The sequence below is a fragment of the Rattus norvegicus genome, chromosome 17 (assembly GCF_021556685.1).
Source record: "Rattus norvegicus strain SHRSP/BbbUtx chromosome 17, alternate assembly SHRSP_T2T, whole genome shotgun sequence".
Taxonomy (NCBI): domain Eukaryota; kingdom Metazoa; phylum Chordata; class Mammalia; order Rodentia; family Muridae; genus Rattus; species Rattus norvegicus.
In genome coordinates this window covers 68,770,265-68,786,494 of record NC_141550.1, presented here as the reverse complement: position 1 = coordinate 68,786,494, position 16,230 = coordinate 68,770,265, and the positions used below count along the sequence as shown (strand labels likewise).

At 45.0% G+C, this 16,230-nt stretch overlaps 1 protein-coding gene across 1 annotated transcript in view; it reads left to right on the top strand.

Moving 5' to 3' along the window:
* Adarb2 (adenosine deaminase RNA specific B2) overlaps positions 1 to 16,230 on the top strand; it is a 538,180-nt gene that overhangs the window by 357,104 nt on the left and 164,846 nt on the right. Inside the window, 1 exon segment of the mRNA NM_133302.2 lies at positions 8,123 to 9,033. Within this exon segment, the coding sequence (NP_579836.1) occupies positions 8,123 to 9,033 (911 nt within the window).

Sequence of the window (16,230 nt, the reverse complement as noted above, 5' to 3'; positions counted from 1 at the left end):
AAGCTCACCGTACCTTATGCACACCTCAGCCTGAACCTATCGGTCAAGCACCCTACAGTTTAGGTTATCTCCTGACTCTCTACACACCAAACTCTTCCCGCTGTCTGGAGGAATAACTAGACTGCCTGTCTTTCTGCTGTTGTTAAGCTCTGGTGTCTGGGAGGAGCTGCTCTGATTTTAAAGCCAGAGCTGCTTGGCAGCTGAATAACCTTCACCAGGAACAATATTATCTCTTCAAATGTAGCGTAGCGCACTGGATGGCTGGCTCTCCAGAGCCCTCCTGACCCGCAGACATGACAGTGCCATTACCAGTGACGCATACAATCCCAATGATGCCAAGCCATGAGAGGAAGCCGGGCGTACATAATAACCGGGTAGAAGATTCTGGCCTGTTAGGAAGCCAGCAGAGAGGGAGGAGGCACATAAATAAATCCACAAGCAAGCCAGACTTCTTAGGGATAATAGCAGTATGATCCCATCTCAGCCCCAACCGCCACCTTGTCTAACCATTCCTGAGTGTCATCAGCCCAGGTCATCAAACTTGATAAGTTGTAAATAACAGAGTTATTTTGGAAAATAAATATGTAGCCACAGCTATGAGAATATACAGGTTTTTGGGTTGTTTTGTCTTCCTGTCCAAAATGCAATTCCCTTCATGTGTTGGACCTTTAGACTTAGTGCTATAATTGCCGACACATTTTGTCAAACGAGATAATGTGCTTATAAGGACTGTGGAGAAGAATCCAGGTGTGAGAGAAACAGAATGGAAATAATTTCATTCTTTCATTTTCCTGTACAGATGCCTTCCTGACTTAGACATTTTCTTTCCGTGCCTGGCGGCCTTCAAATTGCTCGTGATTGTTCTATTTCTGTGGCTTACGGTATTTACCTAACGCCGTCTGCCATTGCTTGCTTGCTTTTTCCCCCCTCTAGTTCCCACAATGGGAAGATACATGCAACACCCTGAAAAGACCATATGGAAGTCAGAGTTCAGAGATGCCTTTTTTTTTTTTAATGATATCTTAGAGAATGAGACCATTCTCCACGGCACCAAGGCAGAAGAGCCACAGGTATAGAGGTGGTGGATATGGTCTCCTCAGGAGTGAGTTTCCTCAGGAAAGGTATTTGGGACCCCAGTCAGGAATGTTCTAAGGAGCATAGGGGGTGAGACTATGTGTGTCAGGTGGAGTTGGAGGTAGCTTTCTATCATCACAGAGTTACTGCATCATTCTATTTGTGTTTTGGGCTCCTCAGCATCTAAGCTACATCTGATACACTTGTGAATATGTAATTGTATGCATACATTTATGTGTATCAATGACGAGATTGCCCAAGGTCATATTTTCTCTCTCATCCAATAAGCACATGCTGACTCAGCCCCAGGTGCCTCCAGGAATGCTCAGAGAAAGGAATATGTTTACAATACACCCGAAAGGGAAGTACCCACCAGGTAGGAAGAACAGGAGCAGGTAGAAAGTCCCCATGTCCCCTCACAACCCAGGTATGTACACATACTATCAGAGTCAGAGTCACAGCTGTGTCCTGGCAGTTGGCAGTACAGGAGCCACAGTATTCACACAGCCCACTGCGTGCGTTTGTAGGATACATTCCTCAAGTGTGCGCCCTCTCAAGTAGCTCTTCAAGTCTGTGTTTAAGAGTCAGAGACTTATTTTTTGATCTCCTGGCTTTTTTAATCTGCTGATTATTATATGTAACAATTGGGTGCATAAAACCTATTAACTAAATGGTGAAAGAAATGAATATAATTTCCTGGGTCAGAGGAGGGGAGTGGAGCATATTTAATGCCTCCTCTGTGAAGAGGAAAATCTGAATATGTGATGTCAGGGTTAGAGCTATGAAGAGCACACAGAAAGGGTGATGGTAAAGTACCCAGACACAGGTTGCACCTAGGTATGAGCTTAGCTGCAAATGGATGTGCATATCTGCAGGGAATATTAGAGTAAGGAAGGGTCCTTCAGTCTCCAGCTTGGTCACGAGAGGAGACACAACCAGTGTCTGTGTTGCTCCCACTGACAAAAAGGAGCCCAAGAAGAAAAGATAGGGTTTTTATCCGCATGAATGGACATACACAGCAGTGCAACAAGCTCTCATGGGAGTGACTGTTTGCCTTGGCAAGCGAAGGGAGAGAGCAGGAATGTGTTCTGCTCCTAGGGAGCTGGTCCTGTTCTTTGGCTAACATTTCTGGATGGCAAGATCAATATCTCTCATCCAGCAGACCAGAGAAATCAGAAAACGATTAACCCTTCTCTCTGGGATGTCCTGGGATTTCCAGGGAAACTGCTTGAAATCGCCAGCAAGTAAAATAATCATGAAGAGAAGCTAAATACAGATGCAAGTAGGGCTCCTGAGCTGTTGCCCTGCCTAATTTAAAGTGCCCCTGGGGTAGCCATTTTATTAGGCCTGATTGATAGATAGGTAGGTAGATAGATAGATAGATAGATAGATAGATAGATAGATAGATAGACAGACAGATGATGGATAGATGCATGCATGGATGGATGGGTGGTAGGTGATAGATGGATGAATGGATAGATAGATAGATAGATAGATAGATAGATAGATAGATAGATAGATAGACAGACAGACAGACAGACAGACAAGACAGACAGATGATGGATAGATGCATGCAAGGATGGATGGGTGATAGGTGATAGATGGATGAATGGATAGATAGATAGATAGATAGATAGATAGATAGATAGATAGACAGACAGACAGACAGACAGACAGACAGACAAGACAGACAGATGATGGATAGATGCATGCAAGGATGGATGGGTGATAGGTGATAGATGGATGAATGGATAGATAGATAGATAGATAGATAGATAGATAGATAGATAGATAGATAGATAGACAGACAAGACAGACAGATGATGGATAGATGCATGCATGGATGGATGGGTGGTAGATGATAGATGGATGAATGGATGGATAGATAGATAGATAGATAGATAGATAGATAGATAGATAGATAGATAGATAGATAGACAAGACAGACAGATGATGGATAGATGCATGCATGGATGGATAGGTGATAGATGGTAGATAGATGAATGGATGGATAGATAGATGGATGGATAGATAGATAGATAGATAGATAGATAGATAGATTAGATAGATAGGCAGGCAGACAGTAGACAAATAGATACATAGTGGGCAGATATATTTATATATTCACTTAATTCATACCCACTCAACTGGTGAAGGAAAAATCTTCCGTTTCTTTCATTTAAATAAATGAAGCAGACACAGAGTGATCTAAGATCCCAACGCAAACATAAACAACCAAGGACACAGGCATCATGTGATCTCTCACCTGCTTGACTCTTGACTGTGTGAAGTGGCCACTGCTGGGTCCCAGGACAGAAACCACAGCCTAAGCCTCCATTGGCTCTGAAGTTCCTGCTGGACACTGAGAATTAGTTAACCAAAGCATTTTTGTATTGGTAATATCACCATGGGTAATGTCATCCCAGAGAGCCTAACTTGTATCTAAGATAAGGACCCACATCTGTTCTGTTTAACAATTGCTACTAATTTCTGATTATTAAGGAAGAAGCTCACAGAGGCTGGCGGGTGGTTCATATGGTTCTGCTTTCCTTCAGGAGCAAAGGCACTTGAGTTTGATATCCAGAACCCATATGAAAAGTAGGGTGCTGTGAACCCCTGTAATGCCAATGCTCGGGAGGCAGAAACAGGGGGATCCATGGCCATCCAGCCTGGCCTACTTGGAAAGCTCTAGGTTCAACTGAGTCAATTGGAAAGGACACCCAGCATCAACCTTTGGCCTCCACACTTTAGTACACACACACACACACACACACAGAGAGAGAGAGAGAGAGAGAGAGAGAGAGAGAGAGAGAGAGAGAGAGAGAGAGAGGTGAACTCACACCCCAGGCTAAGAATCAGAGTTTCTATGAAGAGTTCCATCTACAACAATAGCTAGGTATTAAGAGTTACAGAAGGGAAACAAATAAAAGGGCTTTCACCATGAGTAGAGCAAAAATGTTGTTTTCTGAGTTCGGTTCTCTAAGATACAGCAAAGGTCATCTGATAGGCTGGCTTCCATAATCACACCGGCACGCTTATTAAATCCCCACATTGTAGGAAATCAATAAGAAATTAGAAGGCTCCAAGCGGGTTTCTGGGCAATCTGATGTGGGGATTTGGGAATTGTTTTGTTTGCTCTTTATTTTCCATTTTGAGTTCAGTTTGGGGAAAATCGCATGGTTTAATCTACTGCGCACTCCCCCTTGGCTTGGAATGCCCTAAATGACAGAGCGCATTGCCCGTGTGCACACCCAGAGCACATGATTCGCACAAACAGTTGAGATTTAGCACTTGCTAGCCAAACAGTAATTATTTTCACTGAGATCTGTAACAAATGAACGCTGCACGGTTATAACTTAGAAAACACTCAGATTCACACTTCTCAACAAACTAACCTCTCCAAATCCTAATAGCTTTTTAGTAGCAAGTTGATATTGTAGTGAGCCCATTTCGCAACTTAAGAGAATGAAACCAGGAAGCTGAGCTCACTTTCAGTGCAGAGCCCAGCGCCCCCACGCGGAGCGTCCTCCAAAGGGCTGTTTCAGCTTCTTTATGAAGACATGATCGCGATGACCGATGGGGGTTAGTGCTGAGCCAAGAGGAGGTTAGAGTACATGCTGAAAAGAACGTTCTCGAATGTCAGGATACCTCTGGAAGGCACCTAACTTTCAAAGGCATCCTTTGTGACTGCGGAATTGTACTTTCTCCTTCATTATTCTCCAACAACAATGCCATAAACTGAGAGGTGAGGAGCACAGTGTTGATTCTGGCAGGTCTCAACCTGAGTAGCTTTCAGGGCGGTAAGAGAAGCAGGTTCGTGTGTCAACAGCCAACCAGGCATTCACTGTTTTGAAGCTGTGGGTTCGCTGGAAAATTCGCCTGCAGTTTCCACTTGCTTAATGAGAAAAAAAAAAAAAAAGAAAAAGAACACTTTCACACCTGCCACGGAGCTGAACGCTCCCAGCCCCTGGGAACATGTGCGAGGTGCTTAGAGAAACGTGGGCACGGTTCTGCCAGGCCAGATCAGCCCCAGGACTCATCACACATGGGGTAGACTTGGCTTCATTCTATCCAGATGGCCTGGGGAGGGGTGTTAATCTACAAAGGCCAAGAAAATGTCACCATCACTCTGCATCCATAAAATCAACTTACAGCCACTGCACGGGTGAGTGCGATGTGAGATTCCCCAGGACCGAGTCCCAACCTAAACACTCATCCCAGCAGGCAAGCTTTGTGGAGAATTTCTACTCCTCGAGCCTCAGTTTCCACCTATCTGCTTATAAAGTGTTGACCGTACTGGCGACTGACTAAGGAAGAGTGAAGAATATGGCAGAGTTAGGTACTCGACAGAACACATCAAAGATGGTAGAAAATGGCAGGGCCGTTCACAGGCATAATCCTTGGGGTTTGATAACGTGTTTTCGAGTTTAGCGTTCCAGAAGCACTCACTCTGGCAAAATGCAGGGGGTGCAAGGGGACACTCGTGTCACTGTGGCAGTTCACGCCTGGGGTTTTCCAAGAGAACAACTTCATTAGAGAATAGTTACCCATGGTGGCTTGTCTTAAATTGTCTTTAAACTTGTCTGTCCCTCACAGTCAGATGTTACAGCTGTGTGTGAGCAGCTTCCTAGCTGCAGGAGAGAAGCAGGTCCAGTGTCAACAGCCAACCAGGCATTCACTGTCTGTTTCTGAAGCTGGGGGCACACTGGAAAAGTCACCTGCAGTTTCCACTTGCTTAATGAGAAACACACACACACACACACACACACACACACACACACACACACACACTCACTCACACCTGCTACAGAGCTGCGAGCTCCCAGGCCCTAAGAACATGTGCAAGGTGCTTAGAGAAATGTAGGCATGATTCTGCCTGGGCAGATCAGTCCCAGGACTCATATGCATATGTGTGTGTGTGTGTGTGTGTGTGTGTGTGTGTGTGTATACATATGTGGCATGTATATAAATATATGTCTTCATGTATATACATATATGTGTATGTATATATGTGGGTATATATTTACACATATATAGTTTTGCCCATATAAATATATGTATTCATGTACATACATATATGTGTGTGTGTGTGTATATATATATATATATATATATATATAAAGTTTTGCTGAACTTACTCTCTTATTTTTTTGCAAAAGTCATAAAATGTTGGATCAACAAGATGGGTGAGGTGGTACTTGCCACCAAGCCTGATGACCTGAGTTCAATCCTTGGAATCCATATGGTGGAAAGAGAGAACTGACTCCTGCAAGCTGTTCTGACCTCCCTGTACCCGAGCCTGTGTGTGCATGCACTCCCATATGCACACACACATGCGTACAGGAGCGCACACACACACACACACACACACACACACACACACACACACTATGTAACTTTTTTTAAAAAAGAAGAAACTGCCACATGTAGAAATGAAGCCACCCTTTGCCCTCTTATTTCTTTTCCTTCCTTCCCCTCACCTTCTCTGGGAGATAGAGTTGTGTCTTTATGATATAACTGCCTTCAGTTCTTTCCTAAGTATGATTATGTGAGTAATATATAATACACATATTCTTAGGGCATACATGAAGTCTCTCCTACTCAGTGGATTACTTTTGCAAGCTCATTTTGCCATCTCACATTGTGTTGATTTATTTAGGTTGAAGCAAATAGAGTCCACTAAGTCATCACTGTTGTATTACCAGTGCACCCTAACCAGTCCTCTAAATATGGGACGTTCTCTATTTCCTACATTTTCAACTGTAAAAAAACATTATGCTGCAATGAACATCTTTGTTAATCTCAGTTCTAGGATGTATTCCTAATGACATAATTACTGAGTAGGTAGTGTTTCTTGGTTGCCGGTGGGTGTCCCTAATTATTTTTTCTGCACAGGGATTGTGCCTTTACAACTGATGTGTATGTCCAAATCCTTAGAAACATATTAGCATTGGTCTGTTTTACATGCTCGCCGGGCTATGATGGGAAGGATGTCAGAGGCAGTAATCCAAGGATTCCTGCTGTCCTGTAGGAGAAGCAGAGCCCCACATTTATAGCTGAACTATATGGTGCATTTAGAACCATTTTCTATGTTTATAGGTCAACATGTGATATTTTTATTTATAAGGACAATAAATGCCCTTCGCATCACTTCAGTGATTTTTAAGAAGCCCAAAAGCTACGTTTCAGATGAAGCATGGAAGATACGTCTCAGCACCTGTGGCCTTTGATTGGCTCCCCTCAAATTGTCTCATCTAAGGTAGAACTGGGGGAGTCAAGTAATAAAGAGCTCAGACTTGGGGCCCTGACACCCCCCCCAGATAAACAACCGACTCTATAAACAGCCGGCTTAACTGTTGCCAGCAACTCTACTGACTGGCACAGGTAACATGCAGCTGTTTAGGACAGACAGCTGCACCTCCCTTCAGGATATGAATTAGGAGGTGGGGTTCTGAGAAACTCTACCCAGCCTGATATATAAGAGCGTGGCCTCAACAAAGCCCTTCCTCCCCAACTCAGTGTTGTGGGCATCACAGGCAACAATCACCTTGCCATGGGGCCCTGGTAGCATGGGCTGAGGTAGGTACTCATCACGGCAAGAAAAGCCACTTTAAACTTCTGCTATTGCCCCAAACCATAGATAGGCAAGGCTACTCATCTGTTTGGTTTTAAGAGATAATGGGCACTGAGGAGGTACGGTGCTCATGGGTGACAACATGACAGCTCATACTAATGGCCAGAGACTGTGAAAACATGCATAGGACACACAACTTACCTGTCTCTTCCTCATCTCTTCTCAAGCCTAACTTTCTGAGAACTGCCCAGTGATGGAGCTCCCAACCCTCCACCCCCATAGGCAAATGGTCCCCATTGCTGCTCCTCCCTGGTATCTTGCAGAAGTCATTACATCATCTTTCCCAGACCTGGCCTGAGGTGCTGATGCTGCCTGGATCCCTCAGCCTTACAGAGCCATCGTTAGCAATGATGTCTCTCATTAGTGGTGACCTGCCAGTGCTCTGGGTCATGACTAATTTGTTCTCACCTCCAGGTACCAGCAGTGCTGAAGTGAAAGAAAACCGAAATGTGAGCAACCTTGGGACCAGGCCCCTGCCCCCTGGAGACTGGGCCAGAGGCGGCAGCACACCCAGCGTTAAAAGGAAAAGGCCGCTGGAGGAAGGAAATGGGGGACATTTCTGCAAACTGCAGCTGATCTGGAAAAAACTCTCCTGGTCTATGACACCCAAGAATGCGCTGGTCCAGCTACATGAGCTGAAGCCGGGTCTTCAGTACCGGATGGTGTCACAGACTGGCCCAGTGCACGCCCCAGTTTTCGCCGTGGCTGTAGAAGTAAACGGGCTCACGTTTGAAGGCACGGGGCCCACTAAGAAGAAGGCCAAGATGCGGGCAGCAGAGATGGCCCTGAAGTCCTTCGTGCAGTTCCCCAATGCATTCCAGGCCCACCTGGCTATGGGCAGTAGTACCAGTCCGTGCACTGACTTCACCTCTGACCAAGCTGACTTCCCAGACACGTTGTTCAAGGAGTTCGAACCATCCTCAAGAAACGAGGATTTCCCGGGCTGCTGTCCCGTTGACACTGAGTTTCTGTCCTCTGCCTACCGGCGAGGACGGCTGCTCTACCACACACTGGACCTCATGGGCCAGGCTCTGCCTGACAGGTCCAGGCTGGCTCCAGGGGCACTGGGTGAGAGAAACCCTGTAGTGGTGTTGAATGAATTACGCTCAGGTCTTCGGTATGTGTGCCTCTCCGAGACAGCCGAGAAGCCCCGAGTCAAGAGCTTTGTCATGGCTGTGTGCGTGGACGGGAGGACGTTCGAAGGCTCTGGACGCAGTAAGAAGCTGGCCAAGGGCCAAGCAGCACAAGCTGCCTTGCAGGCCCTCTTCGACATCCGGCTGCCAGGTCACATACCCAGCAGGAGTAAAAGCAACCTCTTGCCACAGGTGAGACCTCTCAGGTAGCTGGAAAGATGGATGTGAGTTGGGATATTCTTGCTGGGGGAGAGGAATAGGCCTGCCGCTCTCCCCTGGTGTGGCTGTGAACAGAATGTGGTAATCACTGACCTTCCTGAAAAGGCCCCTTTCCTAAGCACACATTGAGAAACTGCTGGGTTTTGTGGATAGAGAATCATGGGAATGTTAAGAAAGCAAAGAGATCATCAACACAGCAACTAAGCAGAAGTAAAGAGAGAATTCATGAAGCCAGGCAACTTTTGCAATGATGGAATCAACCACTAGGGAGAAAAGACAACCAGGGTCACAAGAAACAAACAGAGACAGCAGATGGCAGGGTCTTCTGTCCCCACCAAGTGGCCTAGGCTGCAGGAAAGTAAGGATTCATTTGCCAGACCCTCTTCTGGTCACTTAGAAGTAAAAGGCGTGTTGGTTGGTGATCTGGGCTGAGTTTCTAGTCATTTGCTCTGGGCAAAAGCAAGATGGGAATTGTCTCATTGGGAGGGACCAAGATCTCTGTAACCATGGTTTCCAACCAGGTGGAAACTTCTCCAGTGAGACAGTAGCACAGGAGTGTGTGAAGAATGACTTGATGGAAGGCAGGGGGAGTTAGAAATGAGATTAGGGCCCTGTGGATATGATTCTATGGGTCTAATGTCTACCTGGCATGAATGAAGCCATGGGTCCACTCCTCGGCACAGCATGGGCCAGGAACAGTGGTGCATGTGTATAATCCTGACACTGGGGAGGCAGAGGCAAGAGGATGAAGGAGTTCAAAGTTATCTTCAGCTACATAGTAAGTCATGGCCTGGCATGTATGAGAAAGAAGGAATGGGGGAGGGGAGGAAAGGAAGAAAAAGGAAGGAAGGAAGGAGGGAGGGAAGGAGAGAGGAAGGAAAGAAAAAAAGGAAAGAAGGAGGGAGGGAGAGAAAAGGAAGGAAAGAAAAAGGAAGAAGGGAGGGAGGAAGGAAGGAAAAAGGAAGGGAGGGAGGGAGGAAGGAAGGAAAGAAAAAAGAAGGAAGGAGGGAGGGAGAAGGAAGGAAGGAGGGAGGGAGAGAGAGAGAAAAGGAAGGAAATAAGAAAGGAAGGAGGGAGGGAGAAGGAAGGAAAGAAAAAGGAAGGAAGGAAAGGGGGAGGGAGGGAGAAGAAAGGAAGGAAAAAAGGAAGGAAGGAAGGAAGGAAGGAAGGAAGGAAGGAAGGAAGGAAGGAAGGATATCTCCAGGTTTTGCCAACACAATAGTGGCTGCTTTTATTACTTTTCTCTTTCTTGGTGAGTATGGGGTTCAAACCCAGAGCCACTTGCGTGTTAAACCAGTGGTCCCCCTGAGCTGTACCCTCAGCCCTGTGGGGAGTCCCACACATATGAAGAGGTCATGTCCTCGGGATCCATGTACCTCTCTACCCACCACACCCCCCTCTGATAACTCAGGATGTGTCTGGAGCAGCAGTCCCCCACTCCACACATCCCTGCTGCCCCCTGCACAGAAACACTGGGGACCCATCTATGCATAGAAGAGACAAGAGCCTTACCAGGTCAACGCTAAGGACCCCAAGTTTCCAGAAGCTCCCGTTGCAATAAATCCAGAATTCTGTTCATTTCTCTTAAAAAGAAGGCGCAGTTTACCTTCGCTTGTTTAAGATGCCTTTGTAGCACTGCCTGTGTGTCAAGAACCATTCTCACATCACTTAAGACAACCTTATTCTGCCAAGTCTTATAATTGCTTATTTATGCAAATTCTCTTTTCTCTTATCATTTTGAGACTTATTTGTAGGTCTCTCTAATGTAGTCAATACGGAAAATTATTTTTATTCATTTTGGGCGTCAATCAAGGGAAGAAACACTTTACATAGTTAAAAGGCACTTAGCCCCATGTGGGACTCATCATAAGCACTTAATAACCAGGAGTTTAGCTATTGCGCTGATCGCCACCACCATGACATCATTGCACCTGGAATAGAGAGGTCCCTTGTTTTGCCTTGAGAGATAAAAAACAATCTGCAAAAGAATTTGGGCTGTCATCAAAACCCAGCTACTGCTCGGGATATGTGTGAAGTCACAAAGACCGTAAAGAGACCCTTCACCTTGTAAAATGATTAGGTAGGGCATTTAGTTATTCACTCATTCATTCATTCATTCATTCCACATTTATCTGACTATAAGCAGGCATGGGATGGATGCCACAGCAGATGGCCTTTGTATATGGGCACATGTGTGTGTTTGCAGTATGTGCATGTGTATGTGTTTGGGTTTGGGTCTATATATGTGTGGGTGTTCACATGTGTATATGCATGCATGTAGAGGCATGTCGGGGATGGGGATTAATGTGGGGTGTTCTCTTATCACTTTCTACCTTATTTTTATGTATGTTTATTTTTAACTATGGGTATGTGCATGGGGCAGGCACACCACTTCAGTGCTCTCAATTCCAGAAGAGGGACTCAGATCCCCTGGCCCTGGAGTAATGGGCACTTTTGAGCCCCCTGATGTGGGTGCTTGGAAGCCATGGGTCTCTCTGCAATAGGAGCATGTACTCTCAACCACTGAGCCATCCCTCCAGCTTCTCCTCTTTAATTTTTTGATACAGACTCTCTCATTGCCCCTGGAGCTCAGCAATTTGGCAAGACTAGCTAGCCAGCATGCTCCAGTATCCTTCTGTCTCCACCCCTCTAGACCTTAGATCTCAGGCACATGCTACCATTTTCTGCTTTTTATGTGGATGCCAATAGGGGTCCTCATGCTTGTAGAATGCTCACTTTATTGTCTGAGCTATCTTTCTGGCCCAAAACATCCCTCTTTTCACCAATCTTGGGTAAGGGAAAGGTTAATCTATATAGATAATAAGTCCAGGTTGCAGGACAGTGGGTTTTCCCCACTCCATCTACCTTCTCTATTCTTTTACTTCACCTCAAGTATTTATTACACATGTAATAATCACTGTAAGGAGCAGGTGGGAGCAGGTAAACCATAACCTTCATTAGTCCTGATTTTCAGCTTGTAGCCCACCCCCAAAAGAAAATGCTAGAGAAAGACACAAGAATGATTCTTAGATCCATCCCTATGCATTTACTAGCAAGAAACTCTATAGCCTTGCTTTCCCCTTTTCTATGTCTTTGTCTTTTTATGTTTCCGACTTCCTCACATTCTACCTTTCGTCTACCTGGAACACAACTTTCAGAACAGCCATCGAAGCATCCTCCTCCCTACTGCCTGACTCAGGCTGGGCAGAAGAATGGTCTCTTGCCACTTTGTCTGAGAAGGCCCCATTAGTGATAGTTGGCATGCTCCTCTTGATGCTTCACTCTGCCCTGGCCTGAGGCCACCTTGCAGAAAGGCTACAGACTGTTCTGAGATTATCTATGTGCTACGACACGTGCCTCCTGCCACCATCTCTCTTCTGCTTTCTACTGTGCGAATCTGAAGGACGTCAGCGAGTTCTGGGTGCGATGGCTCCCTTCTTTCTTGTTGTCGACTCTGAGCTCACACGACAGAGAAGCCAGGCAGCGCGACTACTTTGTAATAGTCATTTGACCCCAGAATGCAGCACATCCGTTAAAGCCACGGCTGCTAAATTATTTTTCTCTGACAGTCTGCTAACCACTCCGACTGGATGATGAAGGGCACAGAGCGGCTCGAGGGTTGCGGGCCATTCATCACACCTCGGCAGTGCAGCCATGCCAGGGGCTCATTATCCTCTTGCCTCGGCCCCCTTGAAAAGTGCACCCTGTAGCTGGGTGGGGGCCAACACAACAATAGGAGTCAGGACCGATGAAATTAAAAGCCTGTCCTAGGTAGGGTCTAAGTTCAGGGGAGAAAATGTGAAAATAAACTATTTCAAGGTTCGCCATAAATGCTGTTCTGTCTTCCTGCTCAGCCTGAGCCCTTTCCTTTTAGGAACTGTGCTATCCTGGAAGCACTTCACTACATCACGGGGCCTCTGTCTATAGATCACATAAGTCCTAGATAGACACTGTGTGGAACCCTTGTCTAGGTGTCATGCAAACCTCTACACCATGAGCCCTCATCCATAGATATATATTACATCTGTATAGATCATAGAAACTCTATGCACAAATTATGAATGGTGGTCTACATATCATGGGATCCCCACCTATATATCAAAACCCTTCATCTATACATCATGAAACTTCACGGAAACCATTATCTATTAATTGCAGGGCTTTCTGCCAAATGCACCATGGACTCCTATCTACAGATCGGATCATCCAAATACACATTATAAAACTCCGTCAATACATCATGGACCCTTTACCTATATTTTGTGAACTACAACCTATTCATTATGGACCACCCATCTAACCATCATGGAAAGCTCCTATAAATACTCTATGCCCCTCATCTAAGGAGCATAGAATCTTTCACTTACACCTCATGGAGTTCCCTCTTCGTCTATCATCATGAACACCGTACCCTCTTCCTTCTACTATGTTTCAAACAAACACTCGGTCCCAAATGCATATTGACTCTAGAGTTTTCGGTCCTAAAATATGTCCTTTCATAATCCTGTCTGACTGCTCTGCCAGCGCTGCCATGGCACAGCAAACTAAACATCTTCACAAAACCTGGGCTCTCGGAGCAAAGAATTTTCCACCTCCTCCGAGCAAGGACAATTTTTCAAGAGTTTGCTTTAAGGACCTGTAGCAGTGCAACTTCTAGAACTGGAGCACTAACACCAGTGTTTAACGTTGTCTGCCTAAATTCCCATGTTCAGCTCCTCACAGGCCAGTCTCAAATTTGCAGGGTGCCAGAGACCCACATGTGGCGCCATAGGAAGATGTCGTTTGCTCGGTGCTTTAACCGAAGACTAGCATTACAAACAAGGCTTCAAGCCATCCTAGTGGGAGTTCCCTTAATTACATGATAGACTTTGAAACACATACATCATCTGCGCCAGTGCTTAGTTATGTCAGGAAAGCATGTTTCAGATGCATCTGTTGAGGCTGATAGGACTGCTCATTCAGTAAAGTGATTGACAGGCAAGCAGGAAGACCCAGATCCATCTCCAGCACCCATTGAACAAGGCAGGCATATTGGGATGGCCTTGTAACTCCAGAGCTCCTGAGCCAGAGATAAATGTATCCCCAAATTCGGTAGCCAGCCATCCTAACTGAATCAATGAGTTCCTGGCCAGAGAGAAACTCTATCCCCTTACATGGAGGAAGATGTCCTGAGGGATAACATTTCAGATTGAGCTCTGATCTCAGCTGAGAGTCTGCCTGAAAAAAAAAACTTAGAATGAAACCACAGAATATACAGGGTATATAGGATATTCCCAAAAAAGTAGAACCTCCTAAGCTTGCCCCTGAGGCCCTCAGAGGTGTCTGAATATGTAATGACGGTTGCTATGCTCGCAATCCAAACTCCATCTCTGCTGAACTACCTAAGGTGGGAGCACAGCAGGAACAGAGCAAGAGTCCACGTCATTCCTACTGAGAGCGAGTTCAATAGCATGCTGCTCACAGCAAAGATACAGATTGCAGGTATAAGTTGGCCAGACTCTAATTTTCACCATTTCATGTACCTGAAATCCCAGCCTTAGCCACAGTGACAAAAACAAGCATTTATTAGTGCCTTTAAGGCACGGAGCAGACATAAATGTGTAGGATTTACTATGCTGATATGAAAGTGATGCACGGTCCTGGGACTCCATGAACAGCTGTTGAAGGCGATGGTGTCCACTGAGAGATAGCCAGGAGGCTCTGTCCAAAGCCCTCATGTTTTGTTTATCTACAGTTGGTACAAAACCCCTATAGGCTAACGTGGCTAGTGGTGGGAACTGGAAACAAGAGCCCGGGAGTGGATAAATACTCATTCCTGGAAGAGCCTGCATGAGAAAGGCTGACAGACACAAGGCCCACTTCTCACCTCTGGCAGGAAAAGATCTGCACTCATAAAGCATAAATGCAGCATGAGCGCCTTTTTTTGTTTTTTTTACCAGTTCTAGTGCTCAAAACTTGGTTAGAAGAAATAATCAAGTACTACCCCCACCCCCAGTGAAGCGAGCTAACGGAAAGGGACATTTCCCATATGCACACAAGCATATCTGGAAAGGGGATCAATTGGCTTGTTTGCAGTGTCCTGATTCACCCTTTACTTTCTCCGTTTCTTTAAATCTCCATTTCAACTGGTTTGGTATTTGCGGTGTTTTACAAAGGTTTAGTCAAAGCCACTAAAGTTGACTCCTTCAGCTTCTCCTCTGATCTCCACACAAATGATGTGGCGAATGCACATGAGTGCTTGCTTGTACATACACCAAAATAAATAAATAAAATATATTCAACTTTTAATAGAACATAGCTTTAATTAGGCATGGAAGACTGTAGATTGTTAACTTTTTTAAGTCTATACAAGGTATCTATCACACTTAACTTACTATCGTGTTATATATATATATATATATATATATATATATATATATATATATATTATTCAATATATTCAGCATGCTCTATATACTTACATATTTTACATTTGTACAGTCTACATACAACATATACTTTCTGTCATTCAATATGTTCATGCAATATACTGTGCACTAATTCAATAACTTCTACTTTACTTTCAGCTAAAACACAAATCATCAAACTTGAGTACAAATATATATTTAAAAAAATAGCACTGAAGCCTGATGCTCCTACTGAGTTTGGCATTTTAAAAATTGTCTATGTAACCATTTACCAGTTCAGCAGTGTCTACCAGCCACAGTCTGCCAATTGTTTCTTTTCGTGGCCATAATTATGGAAGATGATCATGGCAATTGTGACATAGTAGCTAATATTTATTCGGCCCATACTCTATATTGACTCTATGTTTTGTTTACATATGATAGCACATTCATCCAACCTCAGATGAAATCCTTGCACTAGACATTAATCATGTTCCCATCTGACTCGGCTGAGGCTATTCTGAGGTAGGTAAGCCCATGGCCTGGCATTGAAAGTGGAAGGTCAATTAAAAAGAAGTCCAGCACTCGGCTTCTGTAGGCCTGTAGTAATGACCTTAAAGACACCTGTGACTCCCTACTTCCCAGTGGCTTCCTGACCTATGACGGAAACTGAGCACTTATGGTTTAAAAGGAACTTCATGACTTCCTAAGAGCAAACCAGAAGGGATTTGTTAGTAGCTCCAGAAGAAAAAGTTACTGTGATCTGACGAGAGGAAAGGGTTGA